This window comes from Tiliqua scincoides, chromosome 1 (genome assembly GCF_035046505.1).
Source record: "Tiliqua scincoides isolate rTilSci1 chromosome 1, rTilSci1.hap2, whole genome shotgun sequence".
NCBI lineage: Eukaryota > Metazoa > Chordata > Lepidosauria > Squamata > Scincidae > Tiliqua > Tiliqua scincoides.
In genome coordinates this window covers 35,317,383-35,345,308 of record NC_089821.1, presented here as the reverse complement: position 1 = coordinate 35,345,308, position 27,926 = coordinate 35,317,383, and the positions used below count along the sequence as shown (strand labels likewise).

General features: G+C 45.2%; 1 protein-coding gene across 1 annotated transcript in view; it reads left to right on the top strand.

Annotated features, from left to right (window-relative positions):
* Positions 1-5,853: 5,853 nt before the first annotated feature.
* Positions 5,854-27,926, top strand: part of TPCN2 (two pore segment channel 2) — a 39,567-nt gene continuing 17,494 nt past the window's right edge. Inside the window, exons 1-10 of the mRNA XM_066634008.1 lie at positions 5,854-6,029; positions 13,652-13,713; positions 14,240-14,316; positions 14,690-14,867; positions 16,570-16,686; positions 20,097-20,203; positions 21,379-21,451; positions 23,506-23,605; positions 24,257-24,322; positions 26,087-26,151. Of these exons, the coding sequence (XP_066490105.1) occupies positions 5,867-6,029; positions 13,652-13,713; positions 14,240-14,316; positions 14,690-14,867; positions 16,570-16,686; positions 20,097-20,203; positions 21,379-21,451; positions 23,506-23,605; positions 24,257-24,322; positions 26,087-26,151 (1,008 nt within the window). The 5' untranslated portion in view covers positions 5,854-5,866. The remainder of the gene's footprint in view (positions 6,030-13,651; positions 13,714-14,239; positions 14,317-14,689; positions 14,868-16,569; positions 16,687-20,096; positions 20,204-21,378; positions 21,452-23,505; positions 23,606-24,256; positions 24,323-26,086; positions 26,152-27,926) is intronic.

Sequence of the window (27,926 nt, the reverse complement as noted above, 5' to 3'; positions counted from 1 at the left end):
ACAGTGGAGAAATGCTCCCAGTACAGGGGGCCAGGGAAGGCTTTGTCCCTTTTTTTTTGTGTTGACCCCAAGCTATAATCCTCTCTTAGGCTGCAATCCTATAATACTTCTCTGGGAGTAAATCCTGAATAAAATGGGGCTTACTTCTGAGTAAACCTGTATAGAATTATGGCTCAACTTTATACTCCATTTGTGCAAGTGGCATGTGTGCTATACCAGCACAGGCTTTCACAAACATGCCATAAAGCACATAGCGACAGCGCAGGAGTTAGTAGTGCCAGTGGGAAGGCCTCTACCATGGCAAAGTCAACCTAAGATGACAGAGGTCACTCTGGTGCTAATTTATTCACCTGCATAAGCTCTGTGCCAGGCAGCGGAGGGGTGAGGGAGGGTGGGGAAGGGCTTTAATGGAGTGAGGGTGGGCAGGGAGGGGGCGGGTAGTGGGTGGATCAGGTCTGAGAATGAGGTGGGATCAGTGGCAGCGGTGCGCACCATATCCTGTCCCCCATCTCAGGTCATATCCACCAACACTGAGCCACTTGGACGTGTGTCAGTGATTAACAGGAGCAGGTGCAAGTAGACTCATTGCTGTGGCTGAGACTTTCCCCAAGGCAAGGGAACACATGTCCCCTCACCTTGAGGAGACCTCCAGATTGCAAAATTCCTTCACAGGATGCAGCACAACCCCCGCTGCATCAGTGTGGGGGAATTTAAATAGGATTGGGCTAATTCCCAATCTGTTAGACTATGGGGGGCCAACAGTATATGGAGTAGAGAATGTACTTTTAATTAAGGGCTGCCCTACCCTTCCTCTCATAATTGGTGTGCTGTGGGGTTGACAGCATTTTTGTTGTTGAAAGAGGCTTATGGAAGGTATTTACTGCTGAGCTATGTGAATGGATGTGAATAATGGCAGGATGGAAAAGGGAGAAAGGGAATTTAGGGCCGAATCCTATCCAACTTTCCAGTGCCAATGCAGCTCCGAGGTAAGGAAGCAAATGTTCTCTTACCTTGAGGAGGCCTCTATGACTGTCCCGCACCACCACAGGATGCACACGCTCTGTTGGCTTGACTGCATCGGTGCTAGAAAGTTGTTTGCGGCTTTAAACAGTTTAAACAGCTTTAAACAGTTGAGATGAAGGTACACAAAAGTTCCAGTATAGGATAATGCTATGCACTAACTAACATGTTAGAAACATTTGACTGCAGCCTGCAATTGTATCATGGATACCAGAGACTAAAAGCCTAAATTCAATAAAAGAAACTTTCACAGTTTAAAACATGATTCTGTATGGGTGAATAAATTAGCACCAGACTGAGCTCTCTCATTTTGGGTTGACTTTGTCAGCCATATCATCACAAGCAGTAAAAGTGTTGCCTATTTGGCCATGGAAGGCAGAAAATGCTCACTTTGCTTTTCCTTGCTTAGTGGTATTTGTGTTTCTTACCCACCTGTAGGCTGGACACTGCTGTGAATTGAATTTGGAATCACTGACTCCTACAGTTGTTTTGTGCTATATTGTGCTGACTGGATAGCTTCCAGGAGACAGTTGCACACAGCAGAGACAGCAGCGACAACAAAACCAAATTGAACAAATGGACAGTAGAAATAATGTCCAGAGCAGTCTCTGGATAGAGATTATCTTTGTGAATGGAAAGCTTCCATCATCAACAATGAAAATGTTGCCAATTGAAATGTCCCAAAGGACTAAATTAACAGACTCGCAGCCCAATCCTATGCGTGTCTACTCAGAAATAAGTCCCATTAGAATCAATGGGGCTTTCTCTCAGGAAAGTGTGGATAGGATTGGACTGTCAGGGAGGAATCCTAGCCTTTTATGTCAGTGCTTTCCAGCACTGACATAAAGGCAATGCAGCTCCTACGTAAGGGAACAAACATTCCCTTACTTTGAGGAGGCCTCTGTAAGTGACACCCAACTGCAGGATGCAGCACATGTCCCATTGGCACCGCTATGCCAGTGCTGGAAAGCGCTGACATAAGGGGTTAGGATTGCGCTCTCAGTGGCATTCATAAAGCAATCAGTGTTTAAGGAATAAGAGGTCAGAAATTTTTTTAATGCATTGATTGATTACATTTAATCAATTAATATATCTGTAGACTGCCCTTCAATTAAAAATGACCAGGGTGGGTTGCATAAAAAAAAATAACATCATAATCCTATGCATGCTTACTGGGAGCAAGCTGCACTGAATAAAGTGGGCCTTACTTCTGAGTAAACATGAATAGGATAGCACTGCACTGCAAAACAATAACAAAATCCAAATGAAGTTCCACAACCAGAAAGATAAAAATAGCAGCATAACATCCTGCCACCCAATCTTAGTTACTTCAGAAGATTAAAAGCCTTAAAAAAATAAAGATCTTCTTTCTGCACTGGGGAGACACAAAGTCACAAGCCAGAGCTATATCAGTTAAATCACTGGGTTTGGATATTAGAAAACCTGCTGATCCAAATATCAAATATGGTCAAATAATATCTAAAGCTGCATATTGTTTTGTATTGTGCTCTTATTATTACTGTATATTGTTGTTTCTCTGTGCTTTTAATTCTGGAAGTTGGCCCAAGAATAGATTGATCTACTGAAGTATTTTGATGAATTGACCACCATCCCAACTCTATGCCCAAGTTGGCAAAGGAATTGGCTACCTTTGTGCTATAAGTTGCCATGATTTCCCCCTATTTTTTCCACCTATTTGGGATCTTAAAATTGCCACTGAAGCTTCTGGATGAGGATCAGCTTTCTGAAGGAGCTACTATGGAGTCATTCCAATGCTGTAGCCATCTTTGCTGTATTGTGGTTCTGTATTGTTTGTCTTTCCCCTACTGACCAGTAAACAAAGTGTTTTGGAACTTGAAGCCCATCTGAGTCCCAAGAGGGGTAAATCAAGGTGACCCCACCCCAGTATCCAATCCCACAGGGTAGCCGGATTAACAACCACCTGTATAGGTTATAAAAGTGGGATCATGCACCCCCATCTGCGTCTTTGCCCTGGTCTCTCATACAAGCATAGGGGAGAGTCACCTGCCTCTACCTTGCCCAGGTGCAAGTGGAATGACCCAGACAGTGAGGAAGATAGTGCAAATACTTAGGTTGGGAAAGTACCGTTTCTTCTGTCTTCAGCTTATTTTTTAACCTCTGTGCTGCCAACCTTTTGCCCAAACACTTTCCCTTCTTCCCTGAGCAGCCAATACCTTCTCCTTGCACATTCCCTGTTCTCTCCTTGTTGTTTTCCTTCCATCATTTTCTGTAATGTCCTTTATAAATGTCCTTTATTTATGGACATTTATTTATTTATTTCCTTTATTTATGGACATTTATTTATTAAGAATAAATGTCCTTTATTTCACTCTTTTACCTGCCTGAAGTGGGCATCAGTTCAATTGTGAAACTCTATGCACTGTACTTGTCCCCCCCCCCCCCATCTTTCTCTTAGAGCAGGGATCTCCAAACCCCAGCTCGGGGGCCAGATGCGGCCCACGGCCAACCTCTTGTCCCCTGAAAGCCTCTGGCCCACTCAACTGAACGTGACCAGAACTGTGCTCTGATTGTGTCTGGAGGGTCTTCTGAGGGCCAGAGAGTTTGAATAAATGAGCCCATTCATTCATTTATTCACTCATCTAAGTTTCATCTCTTATTTATTTATTTAAATTTTATATTTAAAATTTTTTTCCGGCCCTCTACCCCATGCCAGATATTTGAGGTGGCTCTCTGGCCAAAAAGTTTAGTGACCCCTGTCTTAAGAGTCACAAACCAGTAGGGACTCTCCCTGGGCCAGTGACTCTTTCTTGAGCATGCCCAGTAGATCTTTCAGCCCACGTGTAGGCTGAGCACTTCCTTTACAGAGGCACATCCTCAAATCACATCAAACGCAGTTTTTTTTTCTCGTTTCAAATAAAGTTTGCTATGTAACGGGGGGGGGGGGTAAAGAGGCAGAGGCAGGCTGAGGCGTGAGCCCCAAACTAGTCCTGGGGAGGGTCTTTGGCTCACACCTTTTGCTTGGCACATTTTCCTGTCCTTCCAGGGCCGCCCAGCCTTGCACCCCATGCTTGCCTGCCACCTCTCCCAGCCCACTGAGCAGTGGCGTAGGGAGAGGGGGTGTAAAGCAGGGCGCCTCACCACAGCGTGCAAGGGGCCCCAACCCCTCCCCTTTGGAGCCATTCCAGGCGGTGCGAGCATAACGTGAGGTGAGGCTCCCTGCAAGACTTAGTGCTTGGAACCTCCCCTGGCAGAGTGGAACAGAGTCTCTTCTGGGCTCCTGGTTGGCTCCTGGGATCCACCGAGGAGAAGAGCAGGCAGTAGCGTAGCTACAGGGGGTGCAAAGCACTAAGTCTTGCAGGGGGCTTCAGCTCGGAGTGCAAGTGGCCCCCTCTCCCTCCCTTTCGGAGCCATGCCGGGCGGTGGGCGCAAAACGGAAGCGATCGCCGTGGTGAAGCTCCCTGCAAAACCTCGTGCTTTGCACCCCCTCTAAGCTAAGCCTCGGCACCAAGTCTCATCACAGGGCGCTCCAATCCTCTTCTCGGTCGCTGAGAGGAGGACAAAAGCTGCAACATCTCGTCTCTTCTTCCTGCAGCTCCGCCGGAGCACCCCAGGGCAGGGCTGGAGGCTGCTGCTGGGATCCTATTCCGCCTGCCTCCCTTCGCGGTTTCTCCCACCATCCTCTTCCCTGCCTGGCTTCCTCTTCAAAACAGGTCTGCTGGTGGACAAGGTGGCAGTAGCAGCGGTTGGGGGGGGGGGCGTATGTGACATTCTGGGCGCCTTTTCGCCTGAGGAGCCCCTTACGTGAGGCAGCACCAAAAAGGACCCTTAGAGGATCGTTTTCTTGTGGCAAGCTTGAAAGTGCATCGTTCTCCAGTTGAACAGTCCTTCAGCACACACAGCAGCAGCCTGTGTGCCTCTCCGCACCTGGGCTGGGGACACAGGGAGGGGTCTAGAGGAGCCCCAGTTCCTTTCCCTTTTCAGTGGCGTAGCTAGACTGGGTGCAAAGCACTAAGTTTTGCAAGGAGCCCCATCGCAGCGTGCAAGGTTCCCACTTCCCCTTCTGAGCCATTCTAGGCGGGGAGGGGGAGAGCAAAACGGAGGCATGCCTCAAGTACCACTGGTTGACAAACATTCAATATGCTCCCTGCCTGGAATGGCTCCGAAAGGGAGGGGTCCCTTGCAGGATGCTTCCTGTTTCTCACAGTGGCCCACCAAATGCCTCGGGGAGCACAAAAGACAACAAGAAAAATGCATCCTGGTGTCCTCCCTTGCATCTGGCCTTTCGAGGTAGCCTACTTCTAAGACCAGGAGGTTGCACATTCCCATCACGGCTTGTAACCCTGTGATGGACTTTCCCTCCAGAAATCTGTCCAACAATCCCCTGTTCAAGGCACCCAGGCCAGATGCCATCGCCACATCCGGTGGCAAGGAGTTCCACGGGCTGACGACACGTTGGGTAAAGAAATATTTAAAAGGAAATATTGCTTTGTAAAGCAATAGTAAAGTTAACTTAGTGCTTTGCACCCCCTCTAGCATTCAATGCACTACTTTCAATGCAACCTAAGAAGGGTCTTGCTACTGCAACAGGGAAGACTCTTCCAGCACTTCTTCCTGGGAAGCCCCCGAATGGACGGGGAGACGATCCTGCAAGGAACTCAGCACCAATGCGCCCTTGCCGCCTTCTGCCACTGGGAACTGGAGCTCCTCGGTCCTGCCCACACCAGGAAAGGACCCGCTTTGAGTGCCTGGGTCTGGCCGGCTCCTCCCATCACGTGTAGCGGGCGGAGCGCAGCCTCTGCCTGCCCTTCTGGTGCTGAGTGGCCGGGAGGGCTCAGCTGGTGTCTGGCTCTCCGCTGTGCGATCCATGGAGAAAGGAGCCGGCGCCGAAGCAGAGCCTTTGCTCCCACCACCAGCACCTGGTCGAACGCCGCATCGCCTCTACTCGGGCGGGGACAACAGCAGTGGCCCCGGAGAGGACGCGCTCTGCGGTGGCCCCGCGGCCTCGTTGTCTTGCCCGATCCCGGACGGTGAGCCCAGCCAGGGGTGGTGGAAGGCGGGGAGGCAGTCGCTGGAGAGGCTGCGGTGGCAGCTCTGTGCAGCAGGAGGTTTGAAGGCAACGCTTGGCGTCCTGGCACATCTTTGCAATGCCAGGGCTTGCTTTCCAAAGGAGAGGTGCTGGGGCTGAGATCAACTCCAGGGGGCCCAATCCTGTTCCACTTTCCAGTGCTGGTGCAGCCGCACTGCAGTCCCCAGGAAAGGGAACAAACATTCCCTTACCTGGGGAGGCCTCCATGACTGCCCCCCTATTGCTGGATGAGGCACATGCCCTGTTGGCACAGCTGCACCAGCACTGGAAAATTGGAGAGGATTTGGCCCTAGGAATTGTAGCCCAGGGCCTCTGGGTAGAATTTTATCAGAGGGACGGAGAGGGGGCAAAACAAGGCACAAGGAGGGTGGTAGCAGCCAGAGTGGTCCTTGGAGCCCAGATCTACCAGGCTTCCCACTGCAGAGCCTTGTGGCATCAGGAGCTTGGTACAGTAATACCAAGAAACCAACACACTCCTAAGTTTCTCTACAATCTTTTAAGTATAGAAATTCATTGCACAAAATGAGCATTGTGGTATTTAGGCTCACACTAGAATGGAAAGTGTCCTGTGTGTACCAAAATGTACTTCTGCAGCAGCTGTAGTCCCACAGCTGTGTTCTTGAGCATCTATACACTCCTTCAAGGTAAGCAGATCCACAAGCCAAAGGGCTACTGTAGCAGTCCAGTTTCCTCCCAGGTTTGACACTGTGTTAAGGAGTGTCACGTATGCATTCCTCGGCTTGGTGCGTATGGTTTGTGGCAGGTGTTGCCACCACACACCTGCAGTAGTGCCCCCAGCATCCCATGTGGGCAGCAAGTTCCGGTGAGATTGGAAAATGTAAGATCCCAGCAGATTTCCAGGCCTCTTCCTTTGGCTTCCTGGGCCAGGGTACAAATTAATCCCTTTACCTCCCTCTCATGGGAGCCTCTGACAAAGGGTGCCCCTATTGCTGATTGAACTGTTGACACAGTACCATTGACACAATCCGACCCACGATGCCCCTAGAACTGATACCCCTAGAATGGACTGAACTGCTAGGAAACAGCCCTCTCTTCTTTATTACTATTTTTTTTCTCATTGGTAATCAACCCAGAGTTGAATTTTTACTGAGACTTATGGCCTGCATGGAATGGGTGAAGCAGTTACACAGAAGAGCGCCTCTGAACATACGCAGACTGCCTTTCCCACATTGCTGACTGTAGCAGCAAAGAAGTGCACACATCTAGGATTGCAGAGAAAGGCCCCCAGGGCTGAAAATGAACCTTGGTTTCTGGACTGAGCACAGAGCTGTATGTATGCGCAAAGAGCATGTGTGTCATGGTCCTACCCTCATGTCAGTGTAAGTTTCCTTCATGCTGTGAACACCATGGTTCAGAAGAACCACCTTCAAGGATGTTTGTGCTCTGCTTTAAACGAATGAGGCCAGTTGGGATGATGCTTCGTGGCCTTCTGATGACTTATTTCAGAACTGGACACATGGACATTCATTCACAAGAAAATGCACAAGTGGTTGTAGATAATGTAACATGTTAATAGCTCTAGTTAAAAGCACCGGCAGAGGGCCCATGCTTAATTCATATGCCCATGTGAACTACTGTTGCTGCAACTGGCACATCAGGTCTGTCTACTGTACCTGCACTACTGAACCTGCACTTCTAGATTATGTCACTGAAAACCAGGTTCACATATTGCATCCTACATGTGAGTTCCTGGCCCGGATGCTTGTAAATCCAGTGTATAATTTCTAAAGTTAGAGAGATGCTGGGTCCTGAACCTACCTGGAAGCCCTGCCTTGAAGCCTTTCTCCACAGTTAATCCTATGAATGACCTGGATATGGTTATTCATTGGTGAAGGAAAGGCCTTCTGCACATTAAAGAACTCCTTTCTTTATGACTTCACATGTATAAGGGTTGAACTCCAGTGATCATGTCTTTTGATTTTGTTTATTTAGAAAATGTAAAAATTAACTCAATATAAATGTCAAAACTAGGAACAAGATTTAAAGAAAAAACCATTCACTATAAAGTAAGTAAAATCAAAAGAACAAAAACAGACAGAGGGCCAGTTCAAACTGCTAGAGCAGAATGTGAACTGGGAAAGACTTGCATGAGTAAAAATCTTAACTGCCTGCTTAAAAGGGATAAGCTCCTGGATTTGCAGTGAACCAAAGAGGACACACCACAAACCAAAACAAGCCAGAGAATCCACTGGATGCAGGAGATAAATTTATTAGGAATCAAATAGTCTTGGTGCATTTCAGGTAAGTGCTTTTCAACAGTGAATAGAGAATATTGGCATCTGTGTTAATAAATCCCTGATAATATTAGTTCCAAAAAAATCCACAACCCCCTGCTGGAATGGTTGTTTCAGAGCTTAGGGCCCAATCCTATCCAACTTTCCATGACTGATGCAGCCATGCCAATGGGGCATGCACTGCTGGAGGGCAGTCCTGTGGCTGGAGAGCAGTCACAGAGGCCTCCTCAAGATAAGGGAACACTTGTTCCCTTACCTAGGGCTGCTTTGTTTCAGCAATGACCTGTACCTTAATGAGGACTGCTGGAAGAGTTTTCGTAATCAGTCTTAAAGAGGTATATATGGAAGTAAATATGGAAAAAGGAGCTTCTTCAGGTATCCCAGAGCCAGAGCTAAAGTGATCTGAAGAGTGATCAGCAGCATCTTTGATGTGGCCCAGCAACAAATTTGGCAGCCAAATACAGCTAATACAGAATCAGTTTATGTACTGTACTTCCTATGGCTCATTCTGGAAATTAATCTTCCTGCCACATTCTGAACTAATTGCAGTTTTGAATGAACTTCAAGGGCAGCTCATGTACAGTGCATTACAGTAGTCCAGTTAGGAAGTTACCAGAGCATAAATAACATTAGTATCACATTAGTTCCTGCATCAGTAGGAAAGTGGTCAGTGTGTTTAACGTATGATAACTCTGTAGATCTCTATGCATTGGAATCAGGCATTTGAGCTATAATACATTGGGAATTACAGTTGGCCCTCGGCATCTGTGAGGTTTCTGTTCCCGGAAAACTGAATCTGGGTTTGGGCTCTCACCTGACCTCTGTACACAACCTGAAGCATCCCAATTTCACAGGCACAAATTCCAGTGGCCTGTGTAACATTGCTTGGGCTGGGGGTTAGGATCCAACCTGTGCTGCTGCAGCCAATCTCATCCTTCTCCTGGGCCTGATTTGCCTCCCTGGCTGCCCTCTCCCTGCCCTAAAATGCCCCCTCCCCGCCTCTCCCACTGCCCTTTCCCACCCCCTTTGCTGGCCTGCCCGGACCAGCACAAGCTCACTTTGTCCCAGCCCAAGTCCAGCTCCAATAGGTCAGTGCACTGGCCTAGCCTGCTCCCGAGTAGTCGCAAACATGTTTTACAACACAAGGGACTTGTGATAGGTTTGCTCTGTCAACTAGGAGACAAATGTATGGTTAAACATAAGATGCTTAGGAAAAAGTGGACCATCTGCTTGAGGCAGGGAAGGGAACTGATGACTGAGCCAGCATTCAGTCTGCTGGTATCCTAGGTCAGTTAACCTGAACATAATGAAGCTGCTTTGTTCCATATCAGACCCTTGGTCTGTCTAGGTCTGCACTGAGTGGTGTTGTCTCTCCAGGGTTTACAGCTGGAGTCTTACCAGGTCCTAACTAGAAATGCCAGGGATTCAACATGCAGTCTTCTGCATGCAAAGCAGCTGTTCTATCATTGTGTTATGACCAAACAAATTTTTAAAGATACAGCTACTTTATGCCGCTGGGTAGGGTTCAGTTGGGATTTGAAGCTGCTGTACCTCCGTCTAAGTGAGAATCAAACCTTGGACCAACAGTGGATCATCCCTTAGCTGAGGGGCTTGCAGTGAGCTCTCTTTATAAGGGTGTCCATGAAGTCTCATTGGTGGTAGAGGGATAATTGCAGCTATTGTGGCTCTAGAGCAGCCATGGCACACTGTCAAGGCACTAAAATTGTCAAGGCACACTCCCAGTTTTTTTAAATCCCAGTTACTTTAAATTACTACATTACAATTAATTTTTAATTAATATAATTAATACAATTAAATCATTACATGACAAAGGGCGCAATCCTAACCAGGTCTGCTCAGAAGTAAGTCCTATTTTGTTCAATGGGGCTTACTCTCAGGAAAGTGTGGTTAGATTACAGCCAAAGACTGGGGGGGACATGGGGGGGGAATGTGCCTGTGGGACTTACTTCTGCGTAGACATGACTTTCTGAGTAGACATGCCTAGGATTGGGCTTTTGGTTGCACTCTTTTTTCTCAAATACACAAGCAGGCAACTGGCACTTCTCTCTCCTCCTCTCCCCCACCCCTCCCCCTCCCACAGGCACATTCGCCCCATCTCATAATTGCAGTTAGCACCTGTTCTACTGTCCCTCCCCTCACTCCTCTGCACCTTCCAAAGGTCCAGAATCACTTGCCTCACATTCTCTCCACCCCCCCCAGCCAATTGCCTGCTCCTGTATTTCAGAAAAAAAAGTGTGACCAAAAGCTCAATCCTAGGCATGTCTACTCAGAAAGTCCCATTATAGCAGGGGTGCTCAAACTTTCAACTTTAGGGATGCTGGACCTTTAACAAGTGTATAGAAGAGAGAATTTCAGCAGGTGTAGCTTGTCATCTGTGGGATGACAAGCTGCACCTGCTGCAATTCTCTCTTCTATACACTTATTAAAGGTCCAGCATCCCTAAAGTTGAAAGTTTGAGCACCCCTGCATTATAGTCAATGGGGCTTACTCCCAGGAAAGTGGGGCTAGGAGAGGAATCTGAGAGCCCAGCCCAGGCATGTCTACTCAGAAGTAAGTCCCATTATAGTCAATGGGGCTTACTCCCAGGAAAGTGTGGATAGGATTGTGGCACAATGCCCCTCCTCTGAAAGGCAAAAGGCAGGGCAGAGAGGGTCACTTTGGGGAGCTGCAGGCAACTGTAGCAAGGAAAAGGGACTTTCGTGGACCAGTACTGTGCTGCTGCCTACATCTTCTGGCCCCGCGGCACACCTGAGGCTGCCTCGCGGCACACTAGTGTGCCACAGCACAAGGGTTGAAAACTGCTGCTCTAGAGAGACAGTGCTTACTAGAAGATGTCCCTACTTATATCTTGCCTGTTTGTGTGGAATCCACCTGGAATGTCTTCAGGAGCCTCTCTGAAACTAATGGGAGTTATGCAAGAACAAATGCCTGCTCCTATGCAAGTTTCATTCTGTGGGGTTCTGCAGGAGATATATACCCAATGGATTGTACCCATAGAGCACAATACCTGGAAGACTCTCTTGAAAACTCAACGCACCTTCTTGGAGAGCAATTCAGGATCCAAAACACTGGAAGGTGTGGGGCCTGTTCTTATGTTTTGGGAGTGGCTTATCACTACCCTTCCATGGTTGCTTCTCATGTTGATTTGTCCATTCACATTACTCACTCTACTGATTGACTTGCTGATATGCTGTTTTCTTGGAACATCTGCCTGAGTGAACAAAAGGATAAGATTAAGAGACTTAGGGCACAGTCTTGTCAGTGCTTTCCAGCACTGACATAAGAGCAATGCAGCGCTGAGGGAAGGGAACAAACATTCCCTTACCTTGAGGAGGCCTCTGTGAGTGACACCCAACTGCAGGATGCAGCGCATGTCGCATTGGCACCGCTATGCCAGTGCTGGAAATCACCGACATAAGGGGTTAGGTTTGCACCCTTAACCTGTCACAATCCTTTGTGATTGATGCTGTTTTCCTTGAATAATGTTGTTGTTGTGTCCTTTAAATTTTGTATAACAGGAAAGTTCCATACTGTTTGCTAATGATCCTCCTGCCCTGAAACACCCCCTTCTCATCTCCCTTCTGCCTTTCTGCATGCCCAGTGCAGGGCTTAACTTGCTCTGGTGGCCTTCGGGCTGGATTCAACAATGGTGGGACTGTGCAAGCCTTCCTGCCAGTGCTCATGAGTCAGAGATACTCACGAGTGAAGGTTTGCACTGATTATCGCTGTTGCTAGTCCACATGAGGATTGGGCCATCATGTGTTGGCAACCTTCAGTCTTGAAAGACCATGGTATCGCGCTCTGCAAGGTGGTTCTGGCACAGCGTCTAGTGTGGCTGAAAAGGCCAATTTGGGAGTGACAATCCCTTCCACACCAGGAGCAAGTGCAGTCTGTCCCTGGTCTGTCTCCCTGGCTATGGGCCTTCCTTCTTTGTCTCTTTGCCTCAGTCTGTTGGCCAAGTGTCTCTTCAAACTGGAAGAGGCCATGGTGCACAGCCTGCCTCCAAGCGGACCGCTCAGAGGCCATGGTTTCCCACTTGTTGAGGTCCACTCCTAAGGCCTTCAGATCCCTCTAATCTAATAACAAAAGAGGTGTTTTTCTGCAATTCAACCAAATGTGGATTTTGGTGGGGTGATAATGGTTTCACGGTATCGCTCCCTTATTCCTTTACAGTTAGGCTGAAATAGGGAATTTTGAATTCTGGAAATAGCTTCTTAATAGATTAAGAGAAGCAATTCACAGTTTGATCCTCTGTAGGTGCTCATAATTGTGCTTGCCCAAAGAGTGCCTTGTAGTGATCCAGCTGCACAAATTCCTGTTCTTGGTAATTGGTGCACTTCCCATTTCTCAAGTTCATTGCATTGTTGTAAAGATTGTCGTAAACTATCTTCTTGTTAGAGGCTGCTGTCAGATGTTGGGTTGTATAACTCGCTCTGTGGTGGCAGAATGACGCATAGTTGAGCTGTTCTTAGTCCTGCGTCCATCACATGTTCTTCCCTCCACTGCACAACCACCTATGATCTAGTCATCCGCTTCTGGTAACAGTGACTTTAGCTGGTATTGTTGTACCAACCCATGCTGATGAACTGACATGATATCCAAAGTTGGCTTGTAACAACCTTGTAATATTACATCAGAGGCTATTAGACTGGCCAACTAGATGATCATTTCACTTTTTCTCATATATTCCTAGCAGCAGCTAGGAGAATACAGTTGTAGATGACAGAACCACTGGCATAGCTAGAGGGGGTGGGGCACTAAGTTTTGCAAGGGGCCTCCCCACAGCATGCAAGCAGCCCCGCCCCCTCTCCTTGGGAACCATGCGCCTTGGTTTTGCCGCCCCAAATGGCTCCCAAGGGGATGGGCCACTTGCATGCTGCGGGGAGGCTCCTGCAAAACTTAGTGCCCCACCCCCCAGCTATGCCAGTGGAAGAACCCACAATATCATCTCAGATCAAGGCTGTTTTTAAATTGCATGATTTTCATACGGAGATACGTATTGACTTAAACTGTGTTTCCCCTTCGTCATAGTTTCATCCCATGCTATACTTAATGAACTTATGGTTAATTGCAATCCTAAGCTAAGTATGAAAAGTATCATCCTGGTTAGGCTAGGTTAGCAGTGTACTGAACTAAATAGTTTGAGTACATTCCTCTATTAGTTATAGGGTCTCCATTAGTTTGACTGCCTCCATCCATGAACATTCTGTTCTACATGTTCATTTGAAACCAGTGAATAGCTTTGTTTTGATCCCAGAATTAACTGTCATATCTTTGAACATTGCAGTAACTGCTGACCAGGATCTCTGCTTCAACCAAGCTGTCATATTCATTGAAGACGCAATACAGGTAATCCTCGCTTATCCCTCATTTGTCAGATTGTTGCCTGACTGTACAGTCTGAATTAGGGAACAAGGAAAAGAAATAATTGGTAAAGGTGTTTGTTTCTGGTGAGTAAGATAGGTTTACAGCCTAGATCTTACTGAACACAATGGGCTTACTTCTGAGTAAGGCAAATAACACAGTTTTCAAGCATCTATAGCCATTGGTGATGATACTTGTATTGCTTTCTGTTCAGTTGCCAGTGTATGACACAGATTTAAATTACTCTTAAGGCCTATGCTTTAATCTGATCAACTGTGCAGGAGGGAAGCTTACTTTGTCATACATCCAGATCTATGGATTATTAAGGAGATTCTTTTGTCACCTCTAAGACTTTTCCAGTATCAGGAAACATACTTGCTTAGTCAATAGTAGATATTGGTTTGAATGGTACAGTGGCTCCCTATATAACTTTTTATGTGGCTTAATTTCCACATTTGAGGAACAGAATGAACATTGCATGAATGACCTCTCTGTTTTTTATCCTCTCTAGTATCGTTCCATAAATCACCGTGTGGACTCTAAATCCTTATGGCTTTATCGGTGGTATTATTCAGATGTTTGCCAACGGTGAGAAACTGGGTTTTCTTTACTGTTGCACACCCTTGATGACTTCTGCTGATCACAACCTTTGTCCTTTTCTAGTTCCACATGTACTTGATTCCGCTTACCATTCTAGACATTTGTATATTCCTTCACTGAACCTAAGACTTTCGGTAACTGGCCTTCACATTACATAGGCTTTCTCTTGTAGCAAGTTCAAAGAGATCAAGATACTGGTGTATTGCATAGCTCCATTCTTGTATACAGATGAGTTCAGTTGTTAGATTAAGTTCCTCTGTTTTTCCAAGATAAGTTTTTACTACTCCTAATTAAATTGATTTTGGTAAACTAATTTTTAGGTCATTTTAATTACTGTATTTGCATTCTCTTGCTTTGTAAGGATTTTGATTGCTGCCATTACATTAATCCTGGCTCTTGCGTTCATCGAAAGCCCTTCTTCGCTTACCATCACGTCAGATGTGCGATTTCGCTCAGAACCCTGGGAGCCTCCTTGTGGCCTGACTGAGAGCATTGAACTATTTTGCTTCCTCATCTTCATTGCAGATGTCTCTGTGAAGGTTAGTAAAGCCATAGGCATGTATTTAATGCCATTTTGATAGATGGGGCTAAAACACTCTGCCTTCAACTTATGGGTCCTTTTTTTTTTTTTTTTTTGTAATACTGCATTGTGGTGTTGGATCAATAGCTGGTCACCACTGTAAGTAGAGCTGCATTACTGGAACTACTAGCAAATCTGGGCTTGTACAATAATGTAGATTAATGCTACTGTGTTGTAAACAGCCATTGATACCAAATGTGGCACGTGAAAGAGTCAGACACTTCTCTTGCAGCAAGTTATAATGGGATTGCATCTCATGGTGACATGGGATGAAGAACTGCTTCTTGGCCTCTCCCAGGATACCACCAGCTGCATTGATGACTTCTGCTGTCTGTTTCCTCATAGCAATACATACCTGTAGTATGATGTAGTAGACTTTGAAGGGATTATCCAGGTTCACAAATGATGGTTGTGTTCTAAAGTCAATGTGTCTTTTTAAAACTCAAAATACAGTCAACAGAAATTGAAAACATCAGGATAATCCTATGTTTTGAAGGCTGAGGCCTTATGTAGTCAATAATCATGTGTACTATTTTCTCTGATTGCTTGGAGTAGAGAAAGTATGGTTTTCTCTGGTGTGTAATAGCTGTCAAGTCAAAATAGTATCTACTAAAATGACCTGGCCAAAGATTCCTCGGATTTTTCCAAGATTAAACAGTTGCTTCTAAGTTCATGTGGACCAAATGAAGTGCATTTGAATTGTCCCTTCCCCAAACTGAGTAGTGGATGAATTTAGACACAATGGTCCTGGCCTCGAGGGCAGGAAATGGATCAGTTAGTTCCTCTGAAAAACCAGCGTGTGGGCAGAATTTCTATTTATTCCCCCAACATATTATTTGGTATATTTATACTTTGTCTTATTAGGACAGTGTACTCAGCAGATGACTTGACAATTTTTTTTGTCCTAGAAATATAGCGGCTAATATTGTAATGCCATTGTACAAATCGATGCTAAGGCCACACCTGGAGTATTGCGTCCAGTTCTGGTCACCACATCTTTAAAAGGATATAGTGGAAATTGAAAAGGTGCAGAATAGAGCAACCAAAATGATTACTGGGCTGCGGCATCTGCCTTATGAGGAAAGGCTACTGCATTTGGGGCTTTTCAGTCTAGAAAAGAGGCGCCTGCGGGGGGACATGATTGAGACATACAAAATTTATCCAGGGGATGGACAGAGTGGTAGAGAGGTGCTCTTTTCTCTCTCTCATAACACCAGAACCAGGAGACATCCACTAAAGTTGCGTGTTGGGAGAGTTAGGACAAACAGAAGATAATATTTCTTTACCCAGCGTTTAATTAGTCTGTGGAACTCCTTGCCACAGGAAGTATTGATGGCATCTTGCCTATATAGATGCCTTTAAGAGGGGACAAATTTCTGAAGGTAAAGTTCATTACGGGTTACAAGTCATAGTAAGTTTGTGCAAGCTCTTGGGTTTAGAGGCAGGCTGCCTCTGATTGCCAGATACAGGGGAGGGCACCAGGACGCAGGTTGTGTCTGTTGTTTAGTGTGTTCCCTGAAGCATTTGGTGGGCCACTGTGATATACAGGAAGCTTGACTAGATGGGCCCTTGGCCTGATCCAGCGGGGCTCTTCTTATGTTCTTATGTTCAGGTTAATTAAGGTGTACTAACTGTTGTCATACCTTGTCTTGCTTCATCAGAGTTACTTAATAGGATGGGAAGAATTCCAGAAAACCAAGTGGCTGATGGCATATATCCTGGTTCTAGTAGTTTCTCTTGTAGACTGGATTGTCTCAATGAGCTTAACCTGTAATGAGGTAAGGGGTCTTTCTGAGGCTGGGATTAAGAAAAGTCCACAAACATGGACTTGTTTGTGTGGTGGTGTTCACTCTAAATCAGGGGTGTCAAACTCATTTCATACAGAGGGCCAAAGTTAGTATTCAGGGCTCTAACTGACGGCCAGAAGTGATGTCATTAAGCAGAAAGTGATATCATTAAGCAGCTAATGGTCAGAAAACAGACCCTGTTCTCATATAGAAACTCATTACCTACAAATGACAGAAAAAGTCATGAAAAGTCACGAAAAGACAGAAAAGTCCCGGTGGTGGGAAGTCTGGAGCTTTCCTTCATGCACTGCCAGAACACCCACTGGACCAGGTAAGTCCAGTAGTACAAGCATACCACCGCTGCTGGGTGTCATAAACGTGCCGTAAAGCATGTTTACAGCACCCTCCGTGTAGGGACTTCTGGCACTGGCCCAGTGCCAGTCAGCGCTGAGTCCAGTACCAGACGGATGCCACCCAGGGCAAGGGAAGAGCTCTGGGTGATGGTAAGGTTTGTCGATGTGGGTGGAGAGGCTTTCCGGGGTGGGGGAGGACAGGGAAGGAACTGGGGCAGGAGGGGGGTGGGATTGGTGGAGCCCTGCTCTGCTAGATCCAATACTCCATGTTGGGCTGAAAAGCCTGGCATGGAACTCCTCCAGCCCGCGCCAGCAAAGTAGCTGGCGCAGACTGGAGAAGACCCATTGTGGGACCTGTGCCTTACTTGGGGGATAGGGGCAAATGTCCCTGTCCCCTGAGAAGACTCTGGCGGCTGCCATGGAACCCACAGCATGCAGTGGTAGCCATTTTGGCACCACTGTTCCTTTGCGTTGGGCAGCTTAGGAGTGGGCTGTTAATCAGGGGCATTAAATGACCTTCTCAGTTGGCAGGACAGTTTCATGAGGATTGTAGGCAGGTGAACGGAAGTGTCAGTGTCTGTAGGGCAGCAGAGATCTCTGTCCTGTCACTTCTTCTTGGCTTCTGTTGCTCTGAGGAATAGTTTGTGTAGGCTAAGAAAAAAATCGCTACATAATATCTTTACTATTCATTCTCACTTTGCAAAGCTTTTTCTTGTGAATCCATGGTGTGAAGACAGTTTATTTTGTAATTATTTTTCCTGGCATAATGAAATCTTTCAACTTACACAATAGTTTTGTCATGGGTGGTGGCTTTTTCCTAATTGTAAGGGGTTTAGTGATGTCCTGAGCATGAGAGTGCATCTTGCCCATGTCGTAAACATAGGGGGGTTTGGGTGCTCAGGGTTCTTGGTTTTCGAACTCCAAAGCCCTCAAGGCTTTGGGCCTTGAGAAGAGTTTGGGCCTCTTCAGCCTAGAAAAGAGACGCTTGAGGGGTGACATGATTGAGACATACAAAATTATGCAGGGAATGGACAGAGTGGATAGGGAGATGCTCTTTACACTCTCACATAATACCAGAACCAGGGGACATCCACTAAAATTGAGTGTTGGGCGGGTTAGGACAGACAAAAGAAAATATTTCTTTACTCAGCGTGTGGTCGGTCTGTGGAACTCCTTGCCACAGGATGTGGTGCTGGTGTCTAGCCTAGACGCCTTTAAAAGGGGATTGGACAAGTTTCTGGAGGAAAAATCCATTATGGGGTACAAGCCGTGATGTGTATGCGCAACCTCCTGATTTTAGAAATGGGATAAGTCAGAATGCCAGATGTAGGGGAGGGCACCAGGATGAGGTTATCTGGTGTGCTCCCTGGGGCATTTGGTGGGCCGCTGTGAGATACAGGAAGCTGGACTAGATGGGCCTATGGCCTGATCCAGTGGGGCTGTTCTTATGTTCTTATGTAAGGCCCCTCTGCTCAGTAGTGCTGCCACCACCCTGTATGTGTCAGTGCCTCGGTCCAGGGACACTGAGACCCTCTAGGCTTAATTCTATCCCTTGCAGGCACTGAGCTCTTTCTCCAATTAAAGCCTCAGTCCTCAAGTTACTAGACCTCAATGAGCACTTGGTAGCTTGCTGAACGGCTAGGCAGGATTCTGAACCTTTGTCCCCAACAGACAATGAAACAACTTAGTAAAAGAAATTTTAGTTTATTAAATACATACGGTTATACACTCTACAATAATACAGCAAATGCTAGAGGCATAAACATCTAGAAAACATATCAGCAATAAAATAATAAAACTAGCTGGCTATCTCTATTAATACCTATCTCACACCTGGGTCAGTTACTCTTGTAGATCACTTAGCTCCAGGGCTACCTATGGGGCCAGGTGCCCATGGTGGACAATGGCGATCACAAAGGTGCAGGATGTTGCACCCAAAAACCCTGTCCAAGAAGGAACCCACACACCCCTTTGGGCACTCATTATTATACTTCTTATGCTAATAGTATTGAGGTGACTTCATACTACGTATTTAGACTGTCCAATCAGAACCCTTGAGGAACAGAACCTTCTTGAAGTTGGCCTGGTTGCTAACCCCTCAGTTCTTTGCCCCTCCCAACTGGAGATCCACAGCTGCACTCCATCACCCTTGATAAGGCGCCTCTCTGCTAAGGTGTTCAACATTCCAGTGGGTTGTAATTCTTGTCATCTGTCCTTTCTGGCGAGCTAAGGAGAGACAACAATCCTTTTGTTTATTTACTCACATTCTTGCAGCTGGGAACTGCTAGCAACTTCTCAGTTACACTGTCTTAGTTTGGTTCAGGCTTCTCCTGCCAACCTAGGTCTAACATGCACTTATTCATGACAGCCCAATAGCTGTTAATGTTTGTGCTCTCCACTGATTTGTTCAATCCCTTTTTTTCCCCTCCCCTTCTCTCCATCTATTTATTTATTGCTCATCACTGCAACCTGTGGGAGATGAATAGTCAAAAAACACTTCCTTTCTATATGTTCATTTCATTAACAGTCTTCTCTTTCTGAGTAAACAGTGGTTCCCTTCATTAGACAATGGCCACAATTCTATAAATTCTTTTCTGAAGTAAGCTCCACTGAACACAGTTGGACTTGCCTCTGAGTTGCCATGCCTAGAATTGCACTGTTAAGTTATTATTATTATTAACAGTATTTATATACCGCTTTTCAACTAAAAGTTCACAAAGCGGTTTACAGAGAAAAATCAAATAACTAATGGCTCCCTGTCCCAAAAGGGCTCACAATCTAAAAAGATGCAAAAAGAACACCAGCAGACAGCCACTCGAACAGACACTGCTGGGGTGAGGTGGGCCAGTTACTCTCCCCCTGCTAAATAAAAGAGGAGCACCCACTTGTTAAGTTGTATTTTTATTTTCTTACATGGGGGTTTTCAAAATTGGATATCACTGTTTCATTTAACCAAACCAAGTGGCCAATGCATTTAGACATAATTGTTTCTTTTGCTCGGGTTGCTTGTTTTTCATTACCATATATAATTTCTCTTTAAAATCTTAGACTTTGCGAATAAGACGAATCCTCCGATCTTTCTTCCTCCTTCAAAACTCTTCGATGATGAAAAAGACTCTAAAGTGCATCAATAGGACACTTCCAGAAATTGCAAGGTAGGGAAGGACATAGTCATTCTCCATTAGCAAGTAGAAGGTAAATATTTAAATGTGGGTCTTGTTCAGGGGATACCATGTGGCCAGGTGTGCAATTGCCTGAGGGGTAATGTGCATACAAATCTCATTCCACCTGGTGTCTGGTTCCATTCTTGCATATTCATACGGTTATAGAATGACAAAATAGCTAAAGATGTGGCTTAAATACTACTTTAAGGTAGGATTTTAACTCTGTGATAATTCTGTCATTCTGCCCCCATGTGATTACGTGAGGTGGATAGATTTGTGCATGCATGTGCTTTCTCGATTGACGACATGCAGGTATCAGACCATTGTGACAAGTGTAGTCATTCTTTTCCTAATCAGGGGACCAACATTTCATCATCTGTGGATGCCAAACGCCCCCCTTCCGAACCTGAGGTATTCAAACCCACGATTTTCAACCCCTCATCAAGCCTCACAATGCCTTATAAGGCATAAAAACATCACTTCCAGTTTTATCGTAAAACTGGAAGTAGTGTCTTTTTTGACTGAAATGGCCATTCTGAGGCCTGCAGAGGCAGCAGGTGGTCTCACACTCCTCTGTGGGCTTCAGAAGACCCTCCGAACCCACCCCGGATCTCAGCTCAGTTCAGGTTCAAGGGGAGGGGGCAGAAAACCGTGGGTTTGAATACCAGCGGTTTTCCTTATCTGCTGGGGTTCTGGGAACTGAGCCCCTGCAGATAACATGGGGCCCACTGTATTACGTTGCCATTTCTGAGGTGGGGGGAAGGGGGGAAAATCAGCAGGGCTGGCTGGGTCAGAACAAATGTTGGAAATAGGAAGCAGCCTTGAATAGCAGTCATCCCCCCACCCCACATAATAATTGAAAGTTGAGGGCCTTTTGAGTGCAACTGAGAGAAAAGGAGGGATCTGCTAACCTCTGTCAGTGAAAAGTGTTATATTGCCATAGGGATGTATACAGCAGAGCTGCTTCACTTTCCCCATTCCTTGTATGATATAATTCACTAGTAGTCAAGCTGAGGAGTTTCCCTGAATTGACTGATATTCATAGTTGATCTGTTCAGGTTTATTTGAATATTGTCAAAAAGTGCTCCCCACCCACCCACACCCTGCATCCTCTCGGCGTGTTAATGACAAAACTAATGCTGGCATTTGTATTTTATTTCTAATAGTGTTATGCTGCTATTAGCTCTTCACCTGTTTATCTTTACCATGTTTGGCATGCTGCTGTTTGCTCGAACAAAGGTAACTAACAGGGATGTTTTAATATTGTAGTTGGTTGTCTGAAGGAAAAGTCATTGTCGGAAATTCTGGCAGAAGTAACTGGACTTTTTAAGTCTGGCTCTTTCTGAAACGACTACTGTCCTTCCTATGTTTTAGGTATATAATGGTATAGGTCTGGGTAAAAAATATATTTTTCCTAAATTCTTCTTCATACAGTTGTCCTATTTGGTAGAAATTGATAGTGCCTCTGTTTGTTGCTTTCCATCTGTGCAGTATAGATAGAAGACAAGGGCCCAAGCAATCTCACTGCATTTTCCACTATACAGGTTGAGCCTACTTATCCATGGATTTTTGATCCATGAATTTGGCTCAATACAGGACCTCTGGGCCCCCATTGAGCCACATTAGTCCAACCTTGAAGCCTCTGGAGGTCCTAGAAGACCACTTCCAGTTTTCAGCTGAAAACTGGAAGTGCCGTTTGAGGACCTCTAGAGATCTTTCTGAAGACCGTGGAGGCTGTGTGCAGCCTCTTCAGGCCTCAGAAAGGGCTCTGAAAGCGTCGGAAAGCAACTTTCGGATTCCAACACTTTTGTAGGCCTTCCACCACTTTTGGGGGCTCTCACGACAGCTCCAGATGCAACCAGAGCAAGGCTCTGGTCATGTTAGGAGCTCAGTGAACCCCAAAATCCACGTGATTTGATTTCACACGGAATTCAGTATCCATGAGGGGTCCAGGAACTGAACCCTTGCAGATAACAAGGGTCCATCTGTACATAACTTGTAAAGAAAGATCTCAAAAAATAAAGAGTGATGACCTTTCCTCTTCAGGCCTTGCATCCATATTCCTTCAACAGGACATGTGCATTTTAACGACTAAAACACTGTTTTTTACCTTTTATAAAATCTCCTGCCAACGATCTCCTGTCAGCAAATAGCAGTTTTATTATATGACAACGAAGGTAGAAATTTTTTTTTTAAAATTCTTATTGCGATGTAGTGCACCTGTAGAAAAACTTATGGATGACCTTGTGTAATGAGTATCCAGCAGGTTCCCTGCAAATTTAGCTCTATTGATTACATTGTTAATCTTCCTCCCATTTAATATTTCAGATTTTACAAGAATTATTGTATATGAATGTAGAGTTTAAGTGGTAAATAATTCACAATTTGTATTATTATTATTATTATTATTATTATTATTATTATTATTATTATTATTATTATTATTATTATTATTTATTAATTTCACAATAATAGTCTTCTGTAGAATTAATAGGTACTGAATATTTTATCCAGTTGAAAATTGTCCTGTCCCAGCTTAATTCTGATCATAGCAGCCCAAATAAAAGAGTTTTAAAGAGATAGTGAACGTGGAACTGGATTGTTCTATACTTTAGATTACTTTGACTTGCTGGATAAATTGAATCGATAGTGTCATCTGAGACTTGGTGTATATCTTGTAGGAATATTGATGTGCCTTCCTTTGCTTATGACTCATTTGTCCCTGCGTTTAACAGTGTAATGGGGTGACTTCTCTACTTGCACACCGCTAGAGCAGATTTTCTCAGCATTTGCCCTCCACCATACCACTTTGCATGATCCACCTATTGGAAGTACCACCGGATGTAATTGGTGATGATGTCATAGTCAGATATTTCCAGATTGGGAGACCAGATGCAAAGCGACAAACACCAGTATGAAACTCAGGGCAGGAGGGCTTTTATGAGCTCTGCCCACTAAGCGGAGCTGCCAGGCAGTGGGGGTCCTGTGAGTACCATCGGACACCACCTCAAGTTCCACCTTTGGCACAAGTGCCACTGGTTGAGCAATGCTGCATTAGAGCAACATGAGTAATTAGCGATAACATAAAGTTGCGGTGCAAAACTTTGGTCTTCCACGCTTCCCCTACTTTGTCCGATAGATTTTTGTGTGTGCATGTGTGTGTGTGGCTGAGAAAGGCATCGTGCCCTTGAAATAATAGACTGTAATGTGATAGTGAGGCTTGTGTGTGTTTTTGGTGGCTTCAGTTAGCATTTCAGTATTAGCTTTACTAATGGCTTGAATCTTATGGCTAGGATAATCGCCAAGACAAGGAATGGCAGGGGTATTTTCACAACCTGCCCGATTCACTGACTTCGTTGCTGGTACTTCTGACCACTGCCAATAATCCAGATGGTGAGAAAACTTTTCCAACATCCCCCATTGCTCTTTTCTTTTCCTGTAACTAATAAATAAAGTAGACTAATGTTTAGATTACAGGGTAAATGCCAAGGCTTATACATTTTGGGGTACTGTTTGCCTCCTTTCTTTCCTGGGAACATAGTTGGAACATACTTGGGTTGACTTCTGTTTCAGACCTATTTGTAGACACGAGAGAGCCACTCTCACGTTCTCTCCCTCTCCCCATTTTTGTGCCCTGTAATTCTCTTTAAAGAAGCTCTGTGTGAAGACAGACAAATCTGTAAACAGGAGCAGATGTGGGGTGTTTGACTATGGAATGAATTCTGCTTTCCTTTCTGCCCCCATATCTGCCTGCAGCCTCTGCTGGGCTAAGAATGACTGTAAAGGTTATAAAAAAAAGGTACTTCTGGTTTTATCCTAAAATCAGAAGTGACATTTTTATTGCCTTATAAGGCATTCTGAGGCTTGGGGAAGCCCAGAGCACATGCAGGGTGGTGGTGGATCTGGTCCACGGTTAAGTGAAACTGCAGATACAGGATCTGTGGATACAGGGGCCCCCTGTATTTGTCTTCTGTTTTTATTATTTTTGACATGTTCTTTACAACTTTACCACATTTCTGACATTTTAAGAAAATTCTTCAACAGTGATGATTCCTGCATATTCTAAGAATCGAGCCTATAGTATCTTCTTTATACTCTTCACTGTGATAGGTGAGTTGTCTGCTCTTTTGAACAACACATAAATGGCTTAGCAAGTTGTTAGATGCAGATTTTGTTTTTAATTGTCTCTGTATCACAGAGCGTTCATTGCAACTTTGTGTGTTTGCAGTTTGATCTTGAGTTTTAAAAAATAAAGCAGTGTGGTGGTAATCAAAGAGGCCTTAAAACATGGTGGGAGATTGCTTTATCTCAGGGTGCATGGAGGACTCCATACAGGTTGTATTAGAGTAGTAGAAAGCTCCTGGTTGCTGTAGCAACTGAGGGTGCAATCCTAACCCCTTATGTCAGTGCTTTCCAACACTGACATAAGGGCAATGCAGCTCTGAGGTAAGGGAGCAAACATTCCCTTACTTTGAGGAGACCTCCGTGAGTGACACCCAACTGCAGGATGCAGCACACGTCCCATTGGCGCCGCTATGCCAGTACTGGAAAGGAGCCACTGACATAAGGGGTTAGGATTGCGCCCTGAGATGTGCTTCATCAAGACTCACCTGCTGCCTCAAGCAAAGAAGCATTGGCTTGGTTTCCTAGGCAGCTGAGGCATGTCTCTTGGTTCTGGGCACCTTTGGGGAATTCTCATGGAAAGAGCCGTGTGACCCATTAGGAAACCTGAAAAGCAGCAGAGCATTCAAGGAGGCTTTTCTCTGCTAGAGAGGGGAGTGGGAGGAAGAAGAGGACCACAGCTGGCAACCCCTTGCCAGCAATTGTAACCCCTTCCCCTCTTCCTTCAAATAACAGGAGGGAAGGGATATAAATCTTTTAAATGTGTAAATAAATAAATATCTGAGGCCATAGGTAGATGGCAAGGGGCAGAGAGAACCCCTGGCAGAAGACTGAACTCAGCCCATCTTCTGGGTCATCTGGTATATGTAGGTGCCCTGTTCAGGAGTTATGTAACAGGGTGCGCTGTATATAAAGCCCATAAATAAAATATTGTGGCCTTTAGGGAGTAAACATCTTTGGAAGCAAAAGAGAAATATCTTCTAGCTTGTATTAGTCACTTCCAGGGATGAGAACTCATGTGATTCGAGGCAGGGAAGCCATGAAGCAGTTCCTCATGGCTCTGGCTGTTGTTACCAGGGAAGAAGCTACCTCATTGAATAACAGGCAATGGGACTACTTCTGAGTAGAGCTGCAAAAGATTGGGTCGTACTCTTATTATAAGCCTCCTACCTGCTGCCGTGCAACCCTTCTCCCACTTGCTGCTTCTTGCTGCTTCCTGCCTGTCTTGCCAAAGTGAGATGCCTCCCAGTCTCTTTTGGTCTGTGCCCTGGCGTGCCTGACCCAAAAGACACTGACTCGAGTCAAAATGACCTGGGAATTTTGGGTGGGGGGAAGTCAGCAAAGGGTGCTGCACAAAGACTCGTGCACAAGTTGAGTTGTGGAGGGTGGAGACTCCAGACTCGACTTGAGTCTCGCTGTGGTGCCAAGTTCCCATCCCTGGTCACTTCTAAGCCACCAAATTGAAATTCATCATGCAGTAGTCATAAATGTATTGAAGTTGGTTTAAAAGCTCAGTGTTCTTCCTTTTCGAATAATGTACTAAAGCAAACATCTTATTAAAATATGGTGTTCATACCACTAGTAAAATAATTATAGTATATTCCTGTTTGACCAGTTCACCTTAGAAATTGGTCTTATTGTTGCTGTTCCTTCTCACATTCTTGGCTGAGAAAATGTTTGGGGGGCTTTCCTCTGCAGTTTACACTTGAACAAACATGTGCTGCACAGTGACAAATTTTTTTTTTCTTCAAGGAAACTTGTTTCTGATGAACTTGCTTATAGCAATCATATACAATCAGTTTCGAGGATATCTTCTGGTGAGTAAAGGCTAACCCTCTCTCTTGGTATTGCTGTGTATCAATCGTGGTTCCGTAAATAGTGAACTATAGTTTGGTTCTTGTGTTCACTAAATACAGTGGGCCCTTGGTATCTGTGGGGAACAGTTCCAGAACCCTCTTCAGATAATGAAATCTGGGGGGGGGGGAAAGCTGGCATGTCCCCGCAAAATTGCCACATACAGCCTCCCAGCCTCCTCAGAAACTTTGCAGGCATGAGCAGAAGCCACTTCCAGCTTGTACTGACGACTTCTGATCACAACTGGGAGATGTTCTGAGGCACAGGGAAGCTGCATGGATAAGGAGGGTCCATTGTATATACTACTGGGGCACTTAATAACGTTTTTTGGGATCCTTGCAGTGGTAGAATAATTTGACTGTTGAATTGTTGTACACTTGTGGCATATCTTATCACTCACACACTGCAACATGGGGGCCACTTCTTCATGGTACTGCTCTGGATGAATACTGTAACTGCATTGAGTAGGGCTCTTTGTCTGAATTTTTCTATACGATTCTGTTGGAAGAGGGCTGATTGTCACTGCCTGCCTCTGGTTATGGCATTCTCATTTCCACGAATTGTGGCTAGGTAATTTAGCATCATAGAGAATTTGCTTTTGTATAGCTGTGTGTGTGTGAGATAGAGTGAAGGGAATGATATTCTCTGAAGTTTTTGTTTGTTTATTAAAATTACATATGCCACCTTTCTGTCCTCTTTAAGAGGCTATCTAGGTGGCTTACAATCCGACATAAAAGTGTTTCCTATGAAAGGCAAAAGGAGTCTTACAAACCGTAATCAACTTAACAAAAAGCCGAATGAAACACCAAAATAAATAAGATTATATCCTGCAGGGGGAGAAGCTAACAAGACAGAGCAAGTCAGAACAAAAAGGTTTTCATGGCCTGCTTAAAGATTGGCAGCTGTTGGAGCCAGCTAGGCCTCATAAGGGATGAAATCCCAGAGTGAGTGCTGCCACTGAAAAGGCCCTGTCCAGCTTCCCTGCCAATTGAGCCACAATACATGTTGGAATGCAGAGCCTTAGATGGATAATTATTAGAAAGGTTTCATGTAACAGCAAGGAAGCCAACAGTAGAAGTAGACGATCAGGGAACTATTGCTTTCTGGGTGAGACACTGCTGGTCACTGTAGACCAGTGTTTCCTAGCCTGGGGGTCACAACACCCCAGGGCAAGTGTGTGCATTTTCGGTTGGGATACTTACCCTCTTAAGAATGGTAGGAACCCAACCAGGGACCTGTAGGCCACCGTTAATGTGTAGCATGGCACTTCTGGGTTTCACTGCTGCTGCCACCAAATACATGTGAATAAAAAAGGATTTTTTTTTTTTACTCACTTGCATTTGATGGTAGCAGCGAAACCCAGAAGTGCCGTACTAATGGTGCCTATATGTCACTGGTTGGGTCGCTACTCTCCTTCAGGAGGTAGCGTCCCAACTGAACGTTGAGACTGGTATAGACAGTACTTAGCTGGATGGACCAATGGTCTGACTTGGTATAGGGCAGCTTCCTGCTTACCAAAAATGTACAGTACAATTTTCATATGCTTTGTTTCTCAAACAGAATCTCATTTTTTGTCTTCCCATAATTTCTGTTTGCTCTTTCAAAGTAGAATTCTCTCTTACCTATGAAGGGCCACAGCTCCACCTTTTCAACCAATCTTCTGTGCAAATAATTAAGCAATAGGTAACATTTTTAGTCTGCCTGAAAGGAATTGTTAGCATTTGCTGTCTGCTTCACT